We start from the raw sequence: 24,996 nt of genomic DNA, 5'->3' as shown, positions 1-24,996 counted from the left end.
CCGGTTGGGGAGGCCGCGGCTGCGCGTCCCCGCGGGAAGCGGCGGGCTCTGCCCACGCACGCCCGGAGCTGCCTTTGTCACCTCCGCTGCGAAACGGCTCCGCGCTGGGAGGAGTCCCCGGGAGAGTTTCGCTTTGTATTCCTGCCGCTTCTCCTACAGCGCTTTGGGTTGGTGATGGTGGGTTGGGTTTTTTAATCGCCAGCTCTGGTGTCTGCTCGCTTTTTCAATCTTTTTTTCCCTGTTGTTTCTGTGGCCTTTCCTACAGGAGCAAGGGAGAGGGAAACAGTAAACAAGCAGAAAAAAATAGGTTTTAAAGTTATGTCTATTGGCAGGACAACTGTGGATGGGAGCCTGACAGCTTCTTTCAGAGACAGACCAGCCAGCAAGCGAAAGCTCTCAGAGAATATGCCGAGTACGAAGAAGACAAAAATGAGCATTGGCTTATTACTTAATACACGTTGGCCAAAGTAGCCAACGTCTTTTCTTCCTGTAATTTCAATACTAAAAGGACTAGTTGTGACCAGAGACTTGAGGAACAGAAGACAAAATTCATCCCACACCATTTAAAGATCTGTGATAATTATTTGCAAGAGTTAATGGAAAGTGGAAACACTGACAGAAACGAGTCAGGGCAAAAGAAACATCTCAAAGGGGAGTGGAGGGGAAACTGCTGCCCAGGCAGCCTCGCTTCAGCTCTAAAAAGATCTATAAAATGAATTATTAAACAATCAATTTACAGCCACCTAAAAGGTGATAACAACAGCTAACGTGAGTCGTGGAAACCAAATCATGCTAAAGTAGTGTAATTTGCCTTCAGGAATCCCAGGTCCCAGAGACTGAGAGGAAAAGCTGCAGCAAGGAAGACATACCCTTGGTGAATGAGAATCAGGTCAGGGAATACTTAAGCAACCTGCACATACATAAGCCCTTGGGCCCTGATGGGATGTACCCACAAGTGCTGAGGGAGCTGGCAGATGTCATTGCAAGGCCACTCTTGATCATCTTCGATCGATCATGGCAACTGGGAGAAGTGCCCAAGGACTGGAGGAAAGCAGATGTCACCCCCATCTTCAAGAAGCGCAAGAAGGAGGACCTAGGGAACTACAGGCCGGTCAACCTCACCTAAATCCCTGGGAAGGTGGTGGAGCTGCTAATGCTGGAAACCATCTCCAGGCACACCAGGGACAAAGAAATCATCAGGAGTAGTCAGCATGGCTTCACCAAGAAGTCACACTTGACCAACTCGATAAACTTCCATGATGAAGTGATTGGCCTGGTAGATGAGGGGAGAGCAGTGGATATTGTCTACCTGGACTTCAGTAAGGCCTTTGACACTGTCTCCCGTAAGATCCTCACAGAAAAGCTGTTCATGTATGGGCTGGATGAGCAGACAGGTGGATTGAAAACTGGCTGAATGGCCAGGCCCAGAGGGTGGTGATCAGTGGCACAAAGTCTAGTTTGAGGCCAGTAACTAGTGGTGTACCCCAGAGATCAATACTGGGTCCAGTCCTGTTCAACATCTTCATTAATGATCTGGATGATGGGGCAGAGCGTACCCTCAGCAAGTTTGCAGATGACACCAAACTCAGAGGAGTAGCTCATACGCCAGAGGGTTGTGCTGCCACCCAGAGGGACCTCAACAGGCTGGAGAAATGGGCTGACAGGAACCTCAAGAAGTTCAACAAGGAAAAATGCAAAATCCTGCACCTGGGGAGGAACAGCCCTATGCACCGATATATGCTGGGAGCTGCCTAGCTGAAAAGCAGCTTAGCCGAAAAGGACCTGCGGGTCCTGATGGACACCATGTTGAACATGACCCAGCAATGTGCCTTTGCAGCAAAGAAGACAAATGGTATCCTGGGCTGCATTAGGAGAAGTGTTGCCAGCAGGTCAAGGGAGGTGATCCTTCCCCTCTACTCAGCACTAGTGAGGCCACACCTGGAGTGCTGGTCCAGTTCTGAGGTCCCCAGCACAAGAGAGACATGGACATACTGGAGAGAGTCCAGTGAAGGGCCACAAAGATGATGAAGGGACTGGAGCATCTCTCCTATGAGGAGAGGCTGAGAGAGCTGGGACTGTTCAGCCTGGAGAAGAGAAGGCTCGGGGGATCTCATCAATATGCATAAATACCTGGAGGGAGGGTGCAAAGAGGATGGAGCCAGGCTCTCTTCAGTGGTGCCCAGTGACAGGACCAGAGGCAATGGGCACAAAACGAAACACAGGAGGTTCGCCCTGAACATCAGGGAACACTTTTTCACTGTGAGGGTGACTGAGCACTGCCACCGGTTGCCCAGGGAGGTTGTGGAGTCTCCATCCTTGGATAAGTTCAAAAGCCATCTGGACATGGTCCTAAGCAACCGGCTGTAGGTGGCCCTGCTTGAGCAGGGGGGTTGGACCAGATGACCTCCAGAGGTCCCTTCCAACCTCAACTCTTCTGTGATTCTGTGAATTTCCTCCTGTCACAGGGTGGCTGGTTGCCGGGGCTGTCTGGAAGCCACCACGGTGACACCACATGGTATCACAATGGCTGCTGAGAAGCTGCTTCTTGGAAGCAAGGGAGGGAGAGACGACAGAGAGGAAATCCCCATGAGGTGGCTCTGCCACTCATTGGGCACCGCTCAAATCCTACTAATCAATAGTTTCCTGGGAAATCAGAGGGGCTTTTCCAAAAAGGCCTCAGAAGGGGCTGTCCTAGACCCCGCTCAACTCTCTGGTCTCCCAATGGCAGAGAAAATACCAGTTTCCAGCGGGTTTCCAGCATCCTGGTGGAGGGGCTCGGATTCAAACTGGTCTCGCCACATTGCAGCAACACTCCAGGCTCAACCCACTGAAATTCAATAAAGATAAGCCCAAACAACCGCTCTGGGGAAGGCGAGCCCCAGTGCACAAACTCGGTTACATGGGGCTCGCTGGAGAGGCAGGAGCGCTGCAGAAATGGACCTGAGGGTGAAGCACAGCCGCAGGGATGTCAGCAGTGTGGCGCCCATAGAAAAAGGCAAATGTTTTTCAGGAGAGCTGTGGGTGAGACATGGGGGGTGAGGAGGAGGCTGCACCAGGGGCCCAGAGGGTCTATGGCCTCTGTCTTCACGTGCTGTGTTTTGAGCTGAATCCGGGCAAATGGAGTATGGAGATAGTAACGAAAAGGATGAAGTCTTGGACATGTGGAGAGGGAGGGGTTTTCAAGGCAGCGCTCTGATTTCTCCCACGGTGTCATTCTTTTGGCTGTGCAAAATGAAGACAGCATTTAAAAAACTGCAGCGTTGCCCTTTTCTTCGAGTTGCACTTCATGTTTCCAGCTCTGTTCATGCTCTCCTTTCGGGTTTTGTCAGGCTTCGGAAAGGATGCGATGCTGAACAGACTGATGTGATGGCAGGTAGTCACACACACGTATGTATATGTACTATGTATTTGGTGGTTCTGTGGCGCTTTAAGTTTTCAAAGCAGTGTGCTAATATTAACCAGCCAGTCCAAGGGGCTTGTGTCCCATTGCATTTATGATAAAGCATGACGGCTGTGTGTCGCCTGACATTTATATACGGGAACTTCACAGGAGCAGCTTTTATTTTATTAGGGGACACACTTTCATTGGAGTCCTTGCAGCCGAGCACTGAGCAGCGTGCATGAGAGGAGAGAAGAGATGAACATCCTAAAAGATATTTATAGATCTGTGTTCCCAGTCCTTTCCTCTTCAGTATGAAAGCAATTCTACGAAAGGATTATTTTGACTGGCTGTTAAAGATTTCCAGAGGAGGAGATTAATGTGCAGGAAGCCTCACAGCGCAACTGGAAAAGCTTGCTGGCTTTGCACATTTTCATGAGCTTTATGGCTCACTGTGTCAAGGTTATCTTCCTCAGACAGGAAGATGTGGATTTCCAATAGCAATGCAGCAAGCAGAAGGGCTGGGGTCTGACGGCAGCTGCTGATGTGCAGAATTATCTGTGCCTGGAGAACACGACTGCAACTGGGAGTTACAGCGGATGCAGGCACCTTTCCACCTTTTTTTTTTTGCCTACTTGAGAAAATCCCCTATTTCAAATGGCCAGGTGGGATATGATGAAGGTGTTTTGTACCAATCTTTCTCCCAGGTGGACAGTGTTTTCAGGTGGTGCTAACTTTGCCTGACCCAGACAGCGATCCTGTGCGTATCCCACAAAAGAGGAGGCAAGAGCCACCCAGATGTTTAGGTCTCAGGGAGAGGGAACAGTTTAATGTGTAGGTATGGCAGAAGCTGTTTGCAGAGTCATTTTGGCTCCACCTTAGTCCTCCCTTGCCAAGGCCATTCCCCAAACTGCAAAAAAATTGCCAGAACCTCATTCCATCCTGCAGCTATTCCAGCACCAAGGGGTATGAAAAGATAATATTCCCTCCCCAAGGGGTTTCTGCTCTGTCTGACCATATTTAAAACAGTGTTGCTCTGCCTTGGTAAAGGGACGGGTCTTCTTCTTCAGTGTCTCTCATAACCTCTTGATTTCCTCTGCTTTTCCTTAAGCAGAGCCCTCGGGGTGATGTTGCACTTAAAAAACCCCCCAAAACCTGCAGTTCTTATTTTAAGGCAGCCATACCACACAGATTCTCGCTGGCAAAGCTTTTTTTCTCCCTGCACACCCAGAAATCACCTTAGCGAGCCCTGGAGTTGATGTCATTGTTGGGTTTTTTTTTTTTCAGGGAGGAGGGCGAAGCCCTGTTTTCCTCCACGCATACGTAAGGGATGACTTTGGAGTGAGCCTCAGCAAGAGGAAATAATGGGCTGGGTTTCCAGCAAAGCGCTGGTGCCGCCGGCAGATCCTGCGGCGCCGAGCGGTGCCAGGGGACAGGCGGGAATCAGAAGGGGCAGAACAGAAGAGCAAAGCGGGGATGAGGTTACGGTGAGAGGAGCTGAGCTGCAGGAAAGCAAAGAGGTGGAAAACAAAGAGCAGGACGAAAGCGAAGGCATGGGCAGCCCAGCCCTCGCAACCTGGCCTGCACATGGGGGTATTTTTTTTTTTTTTTTGGCATTATGGCAACTTCAGACCTTAGCAGCCTGATTCCTACCCCTTTTAATATGAGACTCCTGCCAAACTGAAGCCACCTTTGGGAAGTCTTTGAAAGCAGGGAAGCGTGTGCATTTTCGTGGCAAGTTGGAGGAGATCTCAGAGCAGGCTCATCTGCTTTTAATGCCCCTTGTAAAAGCAAGCCTCAAGCTGCCTGGTAAGTTTACACTGGTGTAAAACAGCCAGAAAAAAGAGAAGGATCAGTGCCTGCCGTGGGAGGACGGCTGGGATTTGTCCTGCTGCAGATGCCCTGAGGACCTGCGCTGTCTCCTCGCCCTCTCCCATCAGCAGCTCCCTCCTGCCTACCCATGTCCATGCACAGGTCCTTTCTTCACAGTCACGGCACTGGTCTCCGCTTGGACAATATTCCTCTCTTGACTTAATTCTGTAACTGCTTTTAGGTGATGGGTTTTCCTCTTCAGGAAATTAGTAGAAGCTTAGCATTAAATACCATCCTTAAATACCAGCTACAATCCTGTGCTCAGTAGACCACAAAACATAAACTTTGATGCTCGAGTAAGAAAAGGCCATTTTGTGGGGAAAAAGAGGACTTCAGTCCTAATAAAAGCATTTGGCCTAATAAAAGGCCAAATCTCAACATAGATACTATTTATGGCCTTGCTGCTCACACAGTTGTGTCTGCGTGGACTATAGGGAAAGTATCCTAGAAAGACAGCCTTCCTCTATTAAGTTAACGGAAGGTCACAACTCACAACGTTAATCACCTACCCTCAGCCAGCGTGTTTCTATATATTTGCCTGTACCCAAAGTACCTCAGAGTTTTCCATATCTCATAATACAGATGATGATAATTTGCATGATAGACTGATTAAAAACACCGTTGTAGGTAAATGTGTCCACATTGAACAAGATGGATTTCGCAGCTTGGCACCTGCTGGGAAGTCCTACCAGGCTGTGTCCCATCCAGAGAGGTAACCAGTTATCCGGCCGTGGTTTGGATGCCGGGCGGCACTCAGACCTTCTGGATAGCATGCGGTGGAGTACAGACAGACAGACAGATGGGGCAAAATTTGTCCAGGGCTCAGTGCAGTGAAAATGTTACTTCTATTAGTGTTAAATCCGTACTAAAGTTAAGGATTTTTCATAAGGCTTTTCCCCATCAGAATATGGGCAAAAGGGAGCAGAGCAGTCACAGGTGGCAAGTGATGTGCACTTTGGATGAGGATGCTTTCCAGTGATCTGACAGAAGCTGTGGGACTTTCTGCAGCCATCCAACACCGTGGCCTGTGCTTCCCTGCCATCTCTGTCACGGGGTTGAAGCCGAGGCGTGAACATGGTGCAGCAATTATGTTCAGCCATATTGGGCTTCGACTACTAAAATTGGGGTACAACTGTGAAGTCTGAGCCTCTAAAATGCTGAATGCTGGCAGCTGTCACTGTCTTCCAGGGAGTTATTTGTAGGGGAAAGGATGCAGGATCCATCCCTGGTAATGAAAGACGTATTTCTGTGCCCACCCGTGATGCTCACAGCATTTGTGTACTGCCCATTCAAATATGCCAGATGGATCAGGAGCTTTTGCTTGTGACCTGGAGACCTGGGGTCTCCTCACTGGCGAGGCTGATGGAGATGTGACCAGGGAGGGCACACATCTGAGAGCAGCAGTGTTATTGAGACTCGCCAACATTATTTCTCCTCCCAGCTACTTGTGGGGTGGTCGGGCACTTGCAGGCAATGACATGATAGACTGGCTGGTCTCTTCCAGCCTTTCTGTTTCTGCTGTTCCACACAGCTAGCCAAATGCTCAGACATACTTTAGATATCAGGGTTGCTATTTTGCAGGAAGTGCAACAGGTATCTTTCCACATTATATATCCTCTTAGATGACAGACATATAATCTCTTGTTTCTCTGGGCTTCATCTGTATATGATGAGTGAGTGAGTGAGTCTGTGGCTGTGTTGGTCTGACAGGCACCTGAGTGCAATGTGCTGCCACTCTCCTGTGAAGCCATAGGAAGTGTTTCACGATTCAAGATAAGAAAGACCTTCACTTCCTCCTTCTGTGCTTGCAGGGCTGAGCTGCCACCAAGGCTGCACCGTCCACCCCGACAGCCCGCTTGCAAAATGGACCAGGAAACCCTGGGAAGCATTGCCCTGCTCGCCATCGTCACCTTGATAAGTGTTGTCCAGAACGGTAAGACAAAAATAAGCATTTGTTTAAGGGCTAAAAGGGAGCTGAGAAAAGTTCAGGATGATGTATGCTGATCTGGTCTTTGGATAGACAATCCCTGGTTATACGTGCATGTGTGCTTAGGCATGACTTTGGCTTTAGAAATTATTTTCTAAGCATGTAATTTTGCATGCCATTGTGCAGTATCTTGGCAGTCGCATGGTCCTACTCTGTGATATTCTAGAGTGAGCTTGTTATACATATGTCAGCTAATGAAAGGGGTACCTTTCAGCTAAATATGCTGGGGTACCCTGTGACAATATGCATTTTGGTTTGAAGACTGAGACCTCCTTTCCTGGCTAAAGTTCTTAATGTGGGAAGCCAGGGCTGCTCTCTAGCCGGAGCCCTGCAGCCGTGAGCAGGGGCCAGGGTCCCAGGGGGCTGCGATGGGTCACACCTTTGCACAGAGCTGGGCAAAGGGGGCAAAACTGCACCGACACATCGGAGGAGTCTGTTTGGGTTAATTGTGGGCAGGCAGCTCTCCCGCTTTCCTGCGTCTCTGGGTACTACAGTCCAACTAATCTCAATTAACTGCAGTCCCAAGAGCACTGCGCATTTCCTGCAATGGAGAAGTTTCCTTTTTTAGCTTTTATTCAGACCTCTGTAGTCCCTACTATTCTTCAGAATTTTTTAAATAAAACAACAAGTTTATCTCTTGTGAAAATCTGGTTTTAACTTGATCATCATCTCTTACAAATACTTAATCATTTTAGCAGGAAGTTCTGCCCAGAATACAGAGAAGGGAGTGAGGTTTGCCACAGCTGCACTGAGATCGCCCAGGTTCAAGGAGAGTCAGCAGTGGGATGCGGGGCTGATGCAAATGCTAGAAATCTTCTATGAAGGCTTCTTAGTACAAATGGGAGATTCCCACTGAGCGCGAACCCTGTGTTCAGTCCTAGGAAATGGGCTATTTTTGGGCTGCTGCAGAGAGGGGAAGTCATGGGAGCCTCAGCATAAGTCTAGCTGCCAGAGAGCAAAAAAAAGAGATGCAGACTGGTTTAGTTTTGACATAGGCACTAAATGCCACATTGTTTAACCCAATGCTGTTTTCTGGTAAATGCACAGTGTGTGATGTCACAAGAATATGGCACATTGAGATCAGAGCACATACCACAATTAAAAAAAAGTGTCAAATATACATTTCTTGCTATATAAACAAATGACTTTATATACAGTTCTTTCCTTTCACTCTGAAACTCAGGCATTTGCCTTCCAGCCTGACACGCACTTTCACCTCATGGAAATTTGTCTCTGAGATTATTGATGCAACTGCTGCAAATGGGCAGCGCGGCGCTTGGCAGACGACTTAGCATGCCAAGCATGAGTGGTACACAGCCCTAAACCATGATTTCAGACCTTGCATCATCTGATTTCCTCCTCCCAAGCTTTCTGTCTAGAAAGACCCAACTGATATGCAGTCCTGCAACAAATGCAATACTTAAGGCAATAGAAATGCTTATCATGGGATACCAGTTGTACTGAACTCTTCCTATGGCTCTGGTTCAGCAAAGCACTTGGGCATCTGCTTGACTGTCTTTAAGTACGTCAAGTCAGTACCATGTCAATTCAGGTTTATATGCTTTTTTGCATCTGGTGCAGGATTAGAAAACAGTTTGGGTGAATGCTGTTATTCCCAAAGCTGGAGGTGGGCTGCAGTGCTGCCCCAGTCTGATGTCTTTTACTGTCACCTTGTTCGTGTTGGAAATCTCCATATCCTACAGAATGATTCGTGTGGCCAGATGCCACTGAGTCACACATGTAGCTTTAGGTTTTGCTCTTGCATCAGAGAGATGTTGCAATTTAGCGGCTTTCAGGGCAAATCAGCGGTCATTGCTGAGCAGATCAGGACAGAGGAAGCAAAGCAAAGTCAACGGAAAGAAGGGGCAACCTGCATGTTTGCCAGCACTCACTAGGCTGAAGCTTCAGTGCGTGGTTTCTGTTGGCATGAACTTGTGAAACAGCCAGGCTTGGATTGAACTCTTGTATATTAACTTGACCAGAGTGGGACTGCAGTGGTTTCAGGCTCAGGGCAGCCTGTGCAGCCCTGGAGCCTCAGGGCATCATCTCCTGGTGCAGCTGAGCTGAATTAAACCCCTCAGCTCCAGCCCTGCTCCGCTCACTCATCTCATGCTGGCTTGTGAAACCACCCTCTTGCCTTGAGGTTCAGAGTAAAGAGCAGGAAACAAAACCATGGTGTTGCAAGCTGCATCACACTGTAGGCTCCCGTTTCCCCAGTGACAGGTTAACAGGAGCCCAATGTTGCTGAGATGTGAGCGCAGACCCATGGTGAGGTCCACCCCTGGATGTGATCTGTCAGCTCTGCTCCGGTCCTTTGCAGAGCTTCAGCCCGGCTGAGCCTCAGGCAGCTGGGACCCACCTCTTGGGCTGCCTCCTGGGGAGATTTTGGGAGCCTGCGGGCCTGTGAGGTTGACAGGGCTAAGGAGCCACAGAACTGGGGACCCACTTTCAGGGCAAAAAGCTCACTTGAAGCAGGAGGCTCTACCTCTCTGTATGACGGTGAGATGCTGGGTTCCCTTCTGATTTACTGCTCTCACCTTGGGGATCCATGTGGTCCTGCAGAAATACAGCCGCTGCAGTGTGTTGGAGGTAATCAACCCAAGCATTTTCTCTAGCAAAGAGGTGGACATCTTGTATGAGGTGGTTGTCTAAGCTCTTTCTTGAGTCAATGGAGAAAGATTAGCACTTCAGTGGGGTAGTTTCTCTCATGCCAGTAGCTCTCTGAGGGATGGATTGACGTTTGGAGGTGCCTTTCCTCTGTTTTCCTCTGTCACCCACTGTTTACAGAAGGAAAACATCCATCTCCCCAACACTTCTCAATGTCTCTGAAGTGAGGTGAGACAAAACCTGCTCCTCATCCATGGTGCAGGTATACGTGATAACATGTCATAGTTTAACCCCAGCCAGCAACGAAGCACCACACAGCTGCTTGCTCACTCCCCCCCCTCAGTGGGATGGGGGAGAGAATGGGAAGGGTAAAAGTGAGACAACTCGTGGGTTGAGATAAAGACAGTTCAATAGATAAAGCAAAAGCTGCACACGCAAGCAAAGCAAAACAAGGAATTCATTCCTTCCCATCGTCAGGCAGGTGTTCAGCCATCTCCAGGAAAGCAGGGCTCCGTCACGCGTAACGGGTACTTGGGAAGACAAACCGCCATCACCCCAAACGTCCCCCCCTTCCTTCTTCTTCCCCCAGCTTTATATGCTGAGCATGACGTCGTATGGTGTGGGATATCCCTTTGGTCAGTTGGGGCCAGCTGTCCCAGCTGTGTCCCCTCCCAGCTTCTTGTGCACCCCCAGCCTACTTGCTGCTGGTGTGGTGTGAGAAGCAGAGAAGGCCTTGACTCCGTGTAAGCACTGCTCAGCAGTAACGAAAACATCCCTGTGTTATCAACACTGTTTCCAGCACAAATCCAAAACATAGCCTCCTACTAGCTACTGTGAAGAAAATTAACTCTATCCCAGACAAAACCAGTGCATAACCCTACCTCTGTCCTTTGCCCTAATGCCCAGTCCATTGACCAAGGATCCATACACCACGTCAGAGACAGCAAGAGCTTCCAGGACAGATGCCTAGACCTCCACAGCCAGATCCTTCCCAGGAGACCCAGCTCCCCAGTGCCTGCCCAGCTCTGATCCTAGAGACTGTGCACCAGCAGTATCACCACGGGCACCTCCAAGTTCTTGTCCTCAGTGACCACCATCACATTGGACATGTCTGGGTTCAGCCTGACGGCTCTCAGCATCATGCAGCCTCTCTGCATTGGCACACTGGTCTTTGGGAAGTGGCAGCGCCTGTGGCAGCGGAGAGGGAAATACATATAGCTTACTCTTGGCTTTCTCTGAAGCTGTGGCATCTTCTAGTGATTTCACATACATGCTAAAAGGAAGGGAGGAGGTATGCTACCTATCCCAGTGAGCCCATGCAGTCCCAGACCTGCAGGAAGTCATTTCCCGTCACAGCAGCTTTGCACTGTAAAAAAATTCCCGTCCAACCTAGTCCTCTTCAGCTAGGTCCTCTTAGACACCATAGGCAGGTTAATAACCCCATGCCAAAGGCTGGCGTGGTGTGCAGACGGAGATGCCGGGAGCTCTTGGTGGCTGTGCTGTCTGCTCTGGGTCCCCCAGCTCCTCCAGGAGCTGGCCAGTGCACCGCACTGGTGGCAGTGGGAGGGTCTGCAGCCTGGCTCAGAGTGGGGACGCTGGCTTAAAGTACTGTGGGATTTTCTGGAGAAAGTCTGTATGTACCCAGGGAATCACTCAATGTTGGAAGGCAAAAAACTCAGTAGCTTTTAATGAAGGCAATGGAAGTACAAAAGACCTACTTACAGCATCAGTGAGGGGAAAAAAGAGGTAACTTCAGATTCCAGGGATGAAATCCTGCAGCTTATCAAGTTACAATTCTATTGTTATAATAATGTCTTTCCTGATGGGTTATCTTTTATATATATCTTTGGCTAATATTCTAAACCATAGAGCGATTTGGGTACACCGAGATGGGATGCACGATAATACAAAGCTTGCAGCTTGTAGCCTGTCAGGGCTCTATCTGGTGTATTTAGACACATGATTGATGGTCTCTGGTTTAGTGTCATCAGATAAAACATGTTTGTCAAGTGCTTGGTACATTATCTTGAGGTGCTGCATTTTTGCAGCAGCTAACACCCTGACACAATGCTGTTGCTTAAAAGGAGGATACACACAAGATGACACATGGAGATCAGCCATCAGGACCAGGTTTTCAGTGGGCCTTTCTGGAAAATGAATCAGCCCTGCAGCAGAGTGAGAATTGGGTTTGGCAGCTTTGCCTAGAAAGCTTTTTTCCCACTGGGGGCACAAAGGACCGAGTCTGGGCTGTACTTCTGCAGCAGACAGAGGTGAGGGCTGCCAGAAGTGCAGTGCAGGGATGAAGCAGGGCTCAGGGGTGAGAGCCTGCTGCCAATCACATACAAACACGTGGGGATGTCTGAGGTCACATCGCACTGTGCCCTTGCACAGAGGGTTTGGTTATACCATGCTGGCCACATCCTGCACCTCCACGCACCCGTGTCCTCTCCTGCCATCCAGCCTGGATGCTCGCGAGAGCAGAGCTAAGCCCACAAAGCCCAGCTCCTGTGATATCTCCAAATTACATGTCAGATCGAACACTGTGTTTTTTTAACAGCTTTTTTTGCTAGCAAAGTGGAGCATGAAAGCAAACACTGCAATGGCAAGGGGTTCCAGCGGCTGGGATCCTCCGCCTTCGACCGCGTCTACACTGCCAAGTGAGTAGGCAAGCCCTGAGAAGCCAGTGAGGGCAGAGTGGGATTCGTCTCTCTCTTTGTTACGGTTTAATCCAAACCCTTTTGGGGTTCAGACTTTGCTCTGCAGTCCCATTGCTGTGTGCACTGCAGCGGCGTTTAGACCCACGGTTCTCCAGTACGTTTGCTGGTGAACCCAGCTCCTTTCTGGACATGAGGTGCTGTATTTATATTGGACTTGCAGCCCTTATGTCTATTATGTCCCTTCATTTGGGAGCCCGTTCACCCAGCAGTAGCTAATGCTGGAAGTGTGATACAAGCACAGCTGGTGTCCCAAGGGCACTGCGGCTCAGAAGGAAAGAGCCAGCGGAGAGCTGCTGACTTGCTGAGGAGCAGGTCGGTGGCAGAGCCCATACAAACCCCTCGGTCCCCGGGCAGCTCCCTCGGCACACGGCTCTCTGCTTCTCTGCCACATCGGTACCTCTTGTCTTTGAGATCACTTCAGGGAAAGCAGAGGGAAAATTAATTCCAACCCAGAAGAAAAAAGAACATAAAATATTTTTTATTACCCGTGGAGTACTGATGATATGCTTGAAACTGGATGGGATGTCCAAGTGCTGCCCTTCACAGGTGTGCAACCTCTGCCAAGGGCAGAGCGCTTCCCCCTCAGAAAGCATTCCCAGCCAAAAGAGGCAGCTGGAAATCATTCCTGTGCCCCTGCAAAGACACTTGTTAATTCTGTGAGACACTCCTTTTTGTGGTGCGATTCTCCTTTTGTTGGTTTCCTGCAGCTTTCAGTGCCACTAACTTGATTAATATGACTTAAGTACAAGGATTTTCCAAGCCAATAAAGCACACAGCATCTATTATACACGTGCCATGATCAAACAGGTTAGAGGAAGAAAGTGGCTTTCACAGGTTCCAGGCATGTGCGTGGGGCGGTTTGTTTTCCTCATCAGGCAGGACAAAGGCATCCATTATCCGAGTGAGGGAACAGGGAAGCAGACCTGTGGGCGAGGCAGCTGCCGTGTTCGGGCACGGACACGCCAGCCAGACCCGCCGCCGCCGCTGCCGCAGGTAGGTCAGGGGCTTCCCACCGCTCTGGGGTAAAAACCCACCTGCAGCGGCATTAGCTGCGCGCAGCCCCGGCCTGCCCCCTGCCGCAGGTAGGTCAGGGGCTTCCCACCGCTCTGGGGTAAAAACCCACCTGCAGCGGCATTAGCACAGCCCAAATTCACACCCCACCATCCTTTGCTCATGAAACATGTTGATTTTGTTTCTATTTTCCCTGTGTTCTGATTTCTCTCTGACAAATTCCTTTCTAGCCAGAACTGCGGACACACGTACCCTACGTTTCTGGCTGTGCTTTGGTGCGCTGGCCTTCTCTGCAGCCCAGGTAACACACAGGTTTTTTTCTCTCTTCAACCTTGCACCACTTTCAGCAAGGGATGGAGTGAGAATTTCGGAGGTTACCCTTCCAGGGACCAAATTCTCCTGCAGCGGGGGGACGAGTCTCACGTGGCTGTCCTGCAGCTACCCATGCTGTTTAATTAGCAGCACACTACCTGGCACGGTTTATGCCACCAGACGTGTTCCCAGACATGACTGCGGACAGTCCAGGCCAGGGACATTTCCCATATAGGTGTTACGGATGAGATTCCTCTGTTTTGGATGGAGGGTTTAGTACTTGGATGCTGGATGCTGTGTTATTCACCCCCGGGACTGGAAATGGGCTCATTTGATTAAATTGCCAGAGCTGCCAGCCCTTCCCAGCGCTGAGGGCAGCCCAGGAGTATTTACCTGCATTTCTAAGTATGATCCCCTTTAATGCAATTTGAGTTTTCCTAAAGTTAAGATGAGTACTTTCCTGGGGTCTGTGGCTATTCTTTCTGGAAGAGAGGAGTTTCCTGACCAGGAGAAGAAGGGCTGTTGCCTGCAGGTGTGGGGAAAGCTAGAATTAGGGGGAAAAGGGGAAAAGCCCCTTTTTATGTGCTCAGAAATGAGTATTGAACCATAGTATAGTCCTCCACCTGCTCCTACAGAAGTACATCTATTGGCTGCCTTTTATTTCTGGTGAAGGCAATGCCTGAGCCGGCACCCTCCTTCCTGAGCCCAGCGTGACACACAGTGGACTTCTGCACCAGGCACAGCTGTGGGCAGGATTACACCCACAAAGTCTTCAGAAAAGCTGGTGTGAGGGCAAGGCAAGTGCTCTGTTTGCCACGCAAAGGTCTCTGTCCTGCTTCCAGTGACTGTCCCATAGCCCAAGGCTGCAGGTTCCCGTTTCCCGGTCCAGTCCAGGCAGCAGACAGGGACAGTACGTACAGAGAGACCTGTGCTGCTGTCTGTAATGTGTTGTTTTACCCTTTACGCAGCTCCTGCCGCCTTTGCTGGCCTGATGTACTTGTTTGTGAGGCAGAAGTACTTTGTGGGCTACCTCGGGGAAAGGACTCAGAGGTAAGGACTTGCAGAGCCTCTTTACAAAATCGGATGCGAGAGGTGCGGTGGTACCAGGGGTCAGGGGAGCTGCAGGAACAGAGTAGTTGCTTCAGCAGCTCCTGCTCACAGCTTCTGCAAATGCATGTTTGTGTGTTTGTGCTACTATTTGCATAAGATCTTCCTTTATGTTGATAAAACTTGTTATGCACCTGTGGAACAAGATTGTCCCACAGCCTTTGATGGCTGAGAAGATATACAGGTCCCTCTGAAGAGCCACTTTTGTAAGCAGCGGCCTATGTTGAGCACAGGAGGCTAAATCCAGACCCAAACAGATCCTGAAAATGGCATTTAAGAGCTCACAGCTGACTAGAGCAGCAATGCGAGGCAGAGCAGACATTTGCCCCCTCCATCTCAGCCCCCGAGGTGTTTCAGCTGGTATCAACAGCGGAGTCCAAAGTCTGAAGGCTTCTCGCATGAAGCGATGTATGTTAACGAATTGCTTTCCCTGTTTTCTGTCTCCTCAGCACTCCTGGTTACTTGTTTGGAAAGCGCATCATTTTGTTCCTGTTCCTCATGTCCGTGGCTGGAATACTCAACTACTATCTCATCTTCTTTTTCGGAAGTGACTTTGAAATGTACATAAAAACAATAACCAACGCGATCTCTCCGTTGCTGCTCATCCCGTAGCTCCCTGCAGCACTGAGGGAGTCAGCGTGCTTAATATATCGATACCCAGAAGCAGCCATAATTCAACTGTTTAAGAAATGAACCCGTAACCCTTTTAGATTGCTGTAAATCTCATGCTTGATGGGATTTGTAGTTTGATTTAACCTTGCTTTTTCCTTCAAGAAAAAGATTTATTGTGAGCACTTGGCACGCCCAAGGAATGGTAACAACTTCCAGTTAATTCTTCAGAGTTTTTTTCCATAAGTGCAGCTTGCAAGCTGATTGCATGACTGGAAGGGACATTGTATGCTTGCTTCATAACTGCATTTTACTTAGCTTTTGTCCCAAAACCCAGGAGCCTCTCAGTGTCGTTCCTGACCGATGGCTCCCACAGTTATCCTCACGCACAGGCACAGCCTTTTGCCAGCATCCCGCATGACCCTGCCCACACAAAGGCATGGACCAGCCTCTTCACCTACCCTTTCTATCCCACTTGTTGATGACCGAGCTGCCGCTGCTGCAGGAGGGTGGCAAATTGGGTCCTGTCTGGTCTTCCTTGATAAATATTCATGTGTGTAATGCTCCCAGCACTGATCTCATTTACACTTCAGCCTTTTTGTTCTCCCAGAGCTGTGGAAAGGGGTCTTGCGTAAATGAGGAGCTGGTGTATTGACAGTGGGGTTGGTTTTGTTTTGCTTGCCTTTGTTTAATAAAACAGACTAAAAGGATGAAATGTGTTTGCTCCCATCTTCTTTGCCTGGTGTGTGATCCCAATGCTCCATGACTCGGCAGCTGGCTGGTGAGCGGAGCAACGGGAGCAGCACCGGGCTCTTTGTGCGAGCTGCTAATCGCCCTGGGCACGGCCTCGCAAGGACTTGAGTTTAACAACTCCCTCTCTATTAGCAAGTTCAATTTTCTGCCTCCATCACTAACAATGTGTCCCTACAAGTCCATACCAAGGAGCGGTTTGATTAGAGAAGCGGACTGAGGTAGGCAAACAGGCCGGCGCAATCTTTTTAAACATTGCTACCCTATGAGTGCTTAAGCTCTTAAGCCTGTCTGATTACCGCATGCAGGATGGATAAAGCTGTATTTTATGACTCCTTTGGGAGGGACAGAGACTCCTTGCTATGTGAGAAGAGGGTTTGCAGAGCTGTTTGCAAAAGTAGGTGCAGAAAGCTGCCTGCCTTTGTACCACATCAAGGCTGGCAGGTTTTGTTGCTGCCCAATGGGGCAGAGGCGCTTGTGCATGGCTGCTCTCCTCTGCACCTGACCATTCACACTGCCAAAATAACACACACCCTTTTTTTTCTTATCTTCTACAGGAATTTTAGATGTGAAAGATTAGTAATAAATATTTATTGCATGATGATTAGCTAATAAATGTTCTTAGTGGTTAGAATAGGTAATTCAAAAAATATAATCTAACCTTCTAACCTATAGCTGCTGAGACACCTTATTCCTGGGCACAGCACTTATGGTCCTTCCCTCCCCTCCTTCTCAAACCACTGTAACACACTCCAAACCCTGCTTCACACCATGCTTCTCTGCCACCCTCTCTCTCCATAGCTCATCGGCAGCCACCTGTCCTTGGTGGTGATCCACCACCCCTCTGCCCTGTGGGTTCAGCCCACCAAGGGATGGCAGCACCTCAGGAGGAGAGGGGTAACCCCTGTGGTCTGGAGTTACAGAGCTCTTCTGCATTGCTGGTATCAGCAAAGGCTCACGCTGCCACCACTGTTACTCAGTTCAGAGGAGGAAATGTTTCACCAGCACCACAGTCCCTGCTCTCCAGTCTGCACACCAGTCTGGTGTCCCTGAAGTCTGAGATTGTTTATGGAGACCATAACTTCTGGGAGGTGGCTTTCCCAACCGCATGTGTCCACCTTGCAGGTCTCCCCAGCTGGATTAGTCTCCCCTGGTGCCTTTTTGTCCTGTACAGCAGGAGGCAGCTCACTCAACCTCCTTCTGATGTCTCCTGCTAGCATGAGAAGAGGTGCTCCACCAGCCGGCTATAAAGGGCAGAGGATTCAAATGTCTATTTTGGGTCAGATAATCTATGCCAGCACTCTCAGGCCTCTCTGTTGACTCGACAGTTGGTTTCTACACAGCTGTATTTAGGTAAGATCAGGTCATCTTCCAAGGGAACTAAGACCCATGTTTTGCTGTAATCATTTATTTTGCAAGAATATCTCCTACTTATTTTCTCAAAGCCTTTCTGATAGCAAGAGATGAAAATGTAGGCAAAATCTATTTTCCATCTATCTATAAATGGAAATGGCGATAGTATCAGACAAACAGGTGGTACATAAATCTATCACTATGTAAATTCTCTGTGAACGTCACGCTGTGTTTTCCATGTTACAGGCAAGCCTTGTGGTTACATTTGCCTTCCCACTCTTTCTATGAAAGGAAGGCAATGTCAGTGCTATTTGGGCTTTCCTCACTGTGTTAGACAACTCCAGTTTTTGTTTTCAGCAGTAAAACCACCCTGTTCTGGACAGTACAGTTGCCAGCACTTTGCACACCAGCTACTCAGAAAGCCACAAACATAGGCTCATTGCAGGGGGGTTGGACTAGATGACCTTTAAATGTCCCTTCCAACCCAAACCCTCTATGATTCTATAGATCCACATGCAAAAATACATACGCTACTGTAAAAGATATGCATACTGGGGTCACATACACATAAACTCACTAGGACCTACTGAGCTGCATTGGACGTGGGGACATGACTGGTGGCAGAAGTGGCAGTCCCCTCTGACAGCTCCCGTTCAAGGCTGGCTTGCAAGCTCCGGGGGCCAGCACCCACATTTGGTGCAGCGCGCAGCATGGCAGCTCCTGGCCTGGAGCCAGGGCTGTATGCCAACAGCTATTGCTTTCCCATCCTCCTGATTGCACCGATACTGCTAATTGTCCCGTTCGTGTTGCCAGGCTGTGGGCTTTCCTCCACCAGAGGTGCCCCGGCTCCTCGCGATGGCATGCCACCACCACGCCGCATGGCTGTTCGTGCATCGAAATACCAGGTACACAAATAAACATATTGTCTGTGTGTGTATACGCATAGACACAGTGTGTTTACTTACTATATCTGTGTGTGTGTGTGTGTGTGTGTACATATATATATAGTAGGTGCTGAGTCATGTGAATGCTAGAGGCTTTTCAGGGAAGGCAGGGAAGCGGGTTGCTCAGGCACCAGCCCTCTCGCAGCTTGCAGGCTGTGTACATCAGAGACTGCAGAGACTGCTGGAAGCCGGGCTGTCGCAGGATGCTTTTGATCCGCTGACAAAGGCCTGGAGTACATACAATATTACTGCCACAGAACCACATCTGCTTCCGCACAGCACTACAACCCTCTAGTGGAAACTCGGCCCTATTGGCACGCCGGTGCTTCTGGCCATGGGATGAACCGTTTCTTTGAGGTTTGAAGCCTGACGGTGATGCAACGGCATCCACATTTCTGAACAGATGCGTTGTTGCTATTGAATGCTATTTTTTACTATTCTGGCATGTAGGAGCCCCAGTCCTGAAGCGGGACCCCCATCCTACCCATCACAAAATGAGCAGTCCTGCTTAGCACAGGGTCCGAGCAAGCAGGTAACATCCAAGTGGGATAAGAAATCTGTGTGTACCACCCACAAGGGTTTCCTGCAGTATTTCCTAGATTCCCAGTTTCCCAGAACTTGCAAAATTGGCCTGTGCGGTATCAGCTCGGTCTGAGTCACGTCTGCACCAAGTCAAGTTTCCAAATGAGTCTCTGAGGATCTGGAGAACAGTTCTGCTGGTGTGGAGCAAAGACTGGCCCTGGGCAGCTTCTTCAGCTCTCACCTGCTCTGAGATTACTTTCTTCTAGCAGAGCAGCTGGTTTAACATTCACAGAAACCTTTCAAATACCCTGTTGGGATGGGATGCTGCAAAGCATTGAGCACTAGCCCAAGTCAGTGCTGTGCCTTTTGCAGACTGTGGTGGGAGCAGGATTAGGCCATGTGGGGAATGCTTGGAAATAGTCCACCCTCGATAAGTGAAAGGGCAGTACAGAATGAGAATAGTGGTAAAACCATGCCCTGGGTGATTTTAAATTGGTCTCATGTCCCAGCCGGAGTGAGCAGGGTGAGCATTACCATGGAAAAGCTCCTCGGTGAGCTGCAGAGCTCAGCAGCACCTGCCCAGCGTCCTTGCAGAGGACATGCTGACACCCGGGAGGGGGAAGGACTTTGGAGGCTGTGACGTCCCTTCGAGGCACCCGGGGGACATGTATGAGCTTCACCGTCCCTTTGGGTAATGACGACTGCTGTCCCCGGGGCTGTCGGCGAGGGTGCAGAACACCTCAGCTGTGGCTCCTCTCAGGGCGGTTTGGTGTCTTGAGGGATTAGGATGGAGAAGCATCCTCTGCACTACTAACTGGCTGCAGCAGAGAAAGAGCTGCTTTTAGCAGCGCTGCTGTGAATGCCAGGAAAACACGTCCCACAGAGGGGAACAGCTCGAGCCGGTGCCCGACCTCTGCCCCTTGGTGCACCTGCCCCGGCAGAGGGAGGCTGCAGGCTGGATGGCATCAGTACTGCTCCATTCATCCTGCCTGCTACAGCACCTCACTGCTCCCAGCCAGCACGCAGAGACACGAAAGCTGGCCAAACTGAGATTCCTGCCCCAAAGGACAAACAGCCTCCACAGTGAGCTGTTTTTCCCCTGTAGAGGAGAAGTAAATAACTTTTCAATTTCAGCTGTGAGGATCTTCATGCTGTGAGATGATTTCATCAGACAGACGAGCTCCCGGGGCTTTGTGCTGGCTGCCTACTGAGCTGCTCAGATGCCATCCACTGGGTGCTTCCTGCTCGTCCCAGGGGGAAGGAGACCAGACACCAATGGGCCAGCCGTGATGTGGGGCGTGGAGAGCGAATGGGCTGTGGTTTTCACTTAAAAAAATAAAGGCGTGATGGGATTGCTGTGGAGTTAAACTCACGGTTACAGCAGTGCTGTTTCTGCCATGTGGGAACCGGCAGGGACTGCTTGCGCTCTGTGACCTTTTGCAAGGCCAGGGGATGCTTCGGGAGGCTGCCGCCTGCTGCGCTGCTATCTGCCACCACTCATACAAACGTACGGCTGATTTATTGTTCCTGTGTTTTCTCAAGAGAGTGCCACAGCTGCTTTCGTCCCCAAACAATGTTTTCTGTGCTTTTGGCACAGCACTTCAGAGGGGAACAGTCTGACCCAGCAAGAGCCCCCTCAGTGCTCTGGGATTAAGCGGAGCAGCACGATGTCTCTTGGCCAGCTGCTTCATGCTTTTCGTTTGTGCTGCAGCAAAGGAATTTCTTTTCAAAAGGCATGGATAGAGTTAGTTTTCCCCCTAGTAGCTGGTATAGTGCTGTGTTTTGGATTTAGCATGAGAATAATGTGATAACACGCTGATGTTTTAGTTGTTGCTAAGCAGTGCTTACACTAAGTCAAGGACTTTTCAGCTTCCCATGCTCTGCCAGCAAGGAGGTGCACAAGAAGCTGGGAGGGGGCACAGCCAGGACAGCTGACCCAAACTGGCCAAAGGCATATTCCATACCATATGACTTCGTGCTCGGTACATAAAATGGGGGGAGTTGGCCAAGGGGCAGCCATCGCTGCTCAGGGACTGGCTGGGGGTCAGTTGGCGGGTGGGGGGCGGTTGCATCACTTGTTTTTCCTGGGTTTTGTTTCTCTCTCTCTTTTTGTTCTGTTCTTATCTCAACCCACGAGTTTTCTCACTTTTACCCTTCCAATTCTCTCCCCCATCCCACCGGGGCCGGGGGGGACAGTGAGCGAGCGGCTGTGAGGTGCTTGGTTGCCGACTGGGGTTAAACCATGACAACCAGCCTGCCCACTGCCCTCAGCAGATGGGAGGGGATGGTGCATGTCCCCGCCAGCAGCCGTGGGGCCGCGGTCCTGCCGGCTGCTGCCTCCCTGTGCTCTCTCACCTCAGAGGGGACCGTGTACCCTTGCTGGTGGACAGATGCTGGTGGACAGATTTACTTCCTTCTCTCAGACTAGACAGCTTCAGCCATAAACCAAAGCAGGCAGTCATTTATCAGAGTTTAAGTTACAGCTCAGTCCTGAGCTATGTTTAACAATACTGTGGTTTCTTGGAGCGTATCTCACTCCATGTGCCTTCAGCAGAGGCAGTGCCGAAGAGCAGAAAATAATAGTGTTCATGGCATAACCCCACTGCTCAGCCCAGCTCTGACCTCATTCCCCACATCCCGTGTGCCCCCCCTCCCTGCTCCCATCAGGCTTCCCAAGCATCCCCTTCAGTACCAGCCCCACTGGTTCATCCCTCTCCATGTGTGTTGTCCCCTCCACATCCTTCCATCCGGTCTGTTGGCGGAGCCGCCTGGTGAGCCAGTGCAGGGAGCTGATCTGGCTGAAAACAACCTTTTTTTCCCCTTTATTGGCTTGTTTTTACCCCATCTCAGCTCCCTGATCCTCATTGCTGCAGGTGAGGACCCCAACAGAAATACTTATGAAGCTCGCGGCGTTTCCCCTCTGAGTGGTGTGAATGCTGTGCTGATGTATTAGTCTTGAGGCACTCCTACGTGGGTGAGGTTTCCTTCCCCTAATTCACACTGAGTTATCGCAGAGTCACCCAGAGTTCAATCCCCCCCCCCTTCTCTCACCTCATACTGCCCATAGGATTGACACATCCCATACAGCGCAGAAAACATGACTGTACCTGGATTCTGCCAAGCTTGCAACCTCTGCTGCAGATCTCTGACAGCACAGACCCTACCCACGACATACTAGTGACTCAGCTCACAAATGGAAGACAGCAGCAGGAAACTGGCCAGGCATGCCATGGGGACCAAAAACCCTGCCAGTCATTCCTTGTCCCACCCACTGTTGGTTTAATGGCTCCTGGGCTGCTGTATTTCAGTAAAGTACTTTCATTTCCCAAACAGGGGCTTGTGTAATTTTTAGCTCTGACCTCATTCCCCACATCCCGTGTGCCCCCCCTCCCTGCTCCCATCAGGCTTCCCAAGCATCCCCTTCAGTGCCAGCCCCACTGGTTCATCCCTCTCCATGTGTGTTGTCCCCTCCACATCCTTCCATCCGGTCTGTTGGCGGAGCCGCCTGGTGAGCCAGTGCAGGGAGCTGATCTGGCTGAAAACAACCTTTTTTTCCCCTTTATTGGCTTGTTTTTACCCCATCTCAGCTCCCTGATCCTCATTGCTGCAGGTGAGGACCCCAACAGAAATACTTATGAAGCTCGCGGCGTTTCCCCTCTGAGTGGTGTGAATGCTGTGCTGATGTATTAGTCTTGAGGCACTCCTACGTGGGTGAGGTTTCCTTCCCCTAATTCACACTGAGTTATCGCAGAGTCACCCAGAGTTCAATCCCCCCCCCCTTCTCTCACCTCATACTGCCCATAGGATTGACACATCCCATACAGCGCAGAAAACATGACTGTACCTGGATTCTGCCAAGCTTGCAACCTCTGCTGCAGATCTCTGACAGCACAGACCCTACCCACGACATACTAGTGACTCAGCTCACAAATGGAAGACAGCAGCAGGAAACTGGCCAGGCATGCCATGGGGACCAAAAACCCTGCCAGTCATTCCTTGTCCCACCCACTGTTGGTTTAATGGCTCCTGGGCTGCTGTATTTCAGTAAAGTACTTTCATTTCCCAAACAGGGGCTTGAGTTTGTAATTTTTTTTTTTTTTTTGACTGAAGTAGGAGGATGTAACCCTTCTGACAGGGCTTCACTGGCGGCAGCACAGTCTTGGCTCAAATTTAAAGAGGTTGCTAATAAAATATCAGCTCCAGCTCACTGGCAAAACTCAGCTGAACTTTTCCTGTTCACACACAAGCCACGCTGCCTTGGAAACAGTCTTTTATGAAAAGGGAAAAACGAAAAGCAGAAAGGTAGCTAAACAGTGATACACCCCTACCTTTTCACAGCCCGGTCTCCCCAGCGAGGTGCCCTGGGCCAGCGGGCTGTTTGCTCCCAGGAGGTGCCAGCAAGTCCCCGTCCCGCCAGAGCCACTGCTTCCCTGCAGGACTGCATGCACCTCCCTGAGCCCCGCATTTCTCGGATGCGGTATGCCTGGAGTTCAAGGCTTGCCACGTTTGCACCGCAACTGTACCTAGCTCCAGTATTTCTCTGTAAAATGTTTGCAAGAGGCTGCCCTGACCTCTGAGGTGTTGAGTGTCTGGCATCACCTCTCACTCTGCAGTGGGCTGCTCCAGTGGGCTGGATCACCCCTCACCTCCCTTCCCTCTGCACCCCCAGATCCCCTGCGACACATTCTGGTTTTCCCCCCGTGCTGTGCGTTCTGAGGAGCTGTCAGCCGGCAACATGTTCAACATCCTAATTTGAAACAGTGGGACCCCACCAGGGCCGCGTTCCCGGCACTCATCAGGTGCAGGGCGCGACGTGCTGGGTGTTTGCTCACTGTGGGATGCGGAGACGCTCATCTGCGCAGACGCGGGCAGTATGGACCTGCTGACAGCTGCGTGATGCACAGGGCTGCCCCAGGTTAACCTTTCACACCACCGCGTAGGTGTGAGGGGATCTGTTTGGGTCTCCCACGTGCTGCCACCATGCAAATAATGAGTTGCTAGTGAAGGTCAAGACATGAGGTAGCACATCACATGGCAAGGCTGTTTTACACACCACTGAGCACATTTGATAGCTTGCAGGCACTTGAAGGAGATGGTTCATAACTCCTTGTGCTTTTCCCAACCCTTGCTTTCCCAGTCCTGGTCCTGGTGTCTCATCCTCACCTTTGCTTCAGCGACGGCACCCAGCAGATCTTTCCCTGAGCCACTCCACCCCCTTAAATGGCAGAAGACAACCCATTTCTGTGGGTGTGGTGAGTTGACCCTGGCTGGATGCCAGGTGCCCACCAAAGCTGCTCTGTCACTCCCCTCTTCAGCTGGACAGGGGAGAGGAAACATAACAAAAAGCTCTTGAGTCAAGATAAGGACAGGGAGATCACTCACCAATTACTGTCACAGGCAAAACAGACTCGACTTGAGGAAATGAATTTAATTTATTGCCAATCAAATCGGAGTAGGATAATGAGAAATAAAATCTAAATCTTAAAACACCTTTCCCCCACCCCTCCATTCTTCCCGGGCTTAACTTCACTCCTGAGTTCTCTACCTCCTCCCCAAGCGGCCCAGGGGGACGGGGAATGGGGGTTGTGGTCAGTTCATCACACGTTATTTCTGCTGCTCCTTCCTCCTCAGGGGGAGGACTCCTCACACTCTTCCCCTGCTCCATTGTGGGGTCCCTCCCACGGGATACAGTTCTCCACAAACTTCTCCAATGTGAGTCCTTCCCACGGGCCGCAGTTCTTCACGAGCTGCTCCAGCGTGGGTCCTTTCCATGGGTGCAGTCCTTCAGGAACAGACTGCTCCAGCGTGGGTCCCCCATGGGGTCAC

At 50.3% G+C, this 24,996-nt stretch overlaps 1 protein-coding gene and 1 long non-coding RNA gene across 2 annotated transcripts; one reads left to right on the top strand and one right to left on the bottom strand.

The window, feature by feature from the left end:
- Positions 1 to 2,137: 2,137 nt before the first annotated feature.
- LOC103907949 lies at positions 2,138 to 18,282 on the bottom strand. The gene is made up of 3 exons (XR_658123.2): positions 18,270 to 18,282; positions 18,041 to 18,042; positions 2,138 to 2,269 (listed from the first exon to the last, which is right to left on the bottom strand). It is a non-coding gene; the product is annotated as an uncharacterized LOC103907949 (long non-coding RNA).
- On the top strand, positions 7,055 to 16,311 carry ALOX5AP (arachidonate 5-lipoxygenase activating protein). Its single transcript, XM_009290212.2, has 5 exons — positions 7,055 to 7,184; positions 12,403 to 12,502; positions 13,804 to 13,874; positions 14,854 to 14,935; positions 15,442 to 16,311. Exons 1-5 carry the CDS (start codon positions 7,115 to 7,117, stop codon positions 15,602 to 15,604), a joined length of 486 nt encoding a protein of 161 aa, XP_009288487.1. The 5' UTR covers positions 7,055 to 7,114; the 3' UTR covers positions 15,605 to 16,311.
- Positions 18,283 to 24,996: the final 6,714 nt, after the last annotated feature.

The sequence above is a fragment of the Aptenodytes forsteri genome, unplaced genomic scaffold, assembly GCF_000699145.1.
Source record: "Aptenodytes forsteri isolate BGI_AS27 unplaced genomic scaffold, ASM69914v1 Scaffold155, whole genome shotgun sequence".
Lineage (NCBI taxonomy): Eukaryota > Metazoa > Chordata > Aves > Sphenisciformes > Spheniscidae > Aptenodytes > Aptenodytes forsteri.
Note: the sequence above shows the minus strand (reverse complement) of the source record. Positions and strands in the feature narration are given on the sequence as shown.

Coding starts and splice junctions, on each gene's coding strand:
- ALOX5AP (XM_009290212.2), top strand. CDS start 7,115: ATGGACCAGGAAACCCTGGGAAGCATTGCCCTGCTCGCCATCGTCACC. Junction 7,185..12,402: donor GATAAGTGTTGTCCAGAACG/GTAAGACAAAAA, acceptor TTTTTTTAACAG/CTTTTTTTGCTAGCAAAGTG. Junction 12,503..13,803: donor GACCGCGTCTACACTGCCAA/GTGAGTAGGCAA, acceptor ATTCCTTTCTAG/CCAGAACTGCGGACACACGT.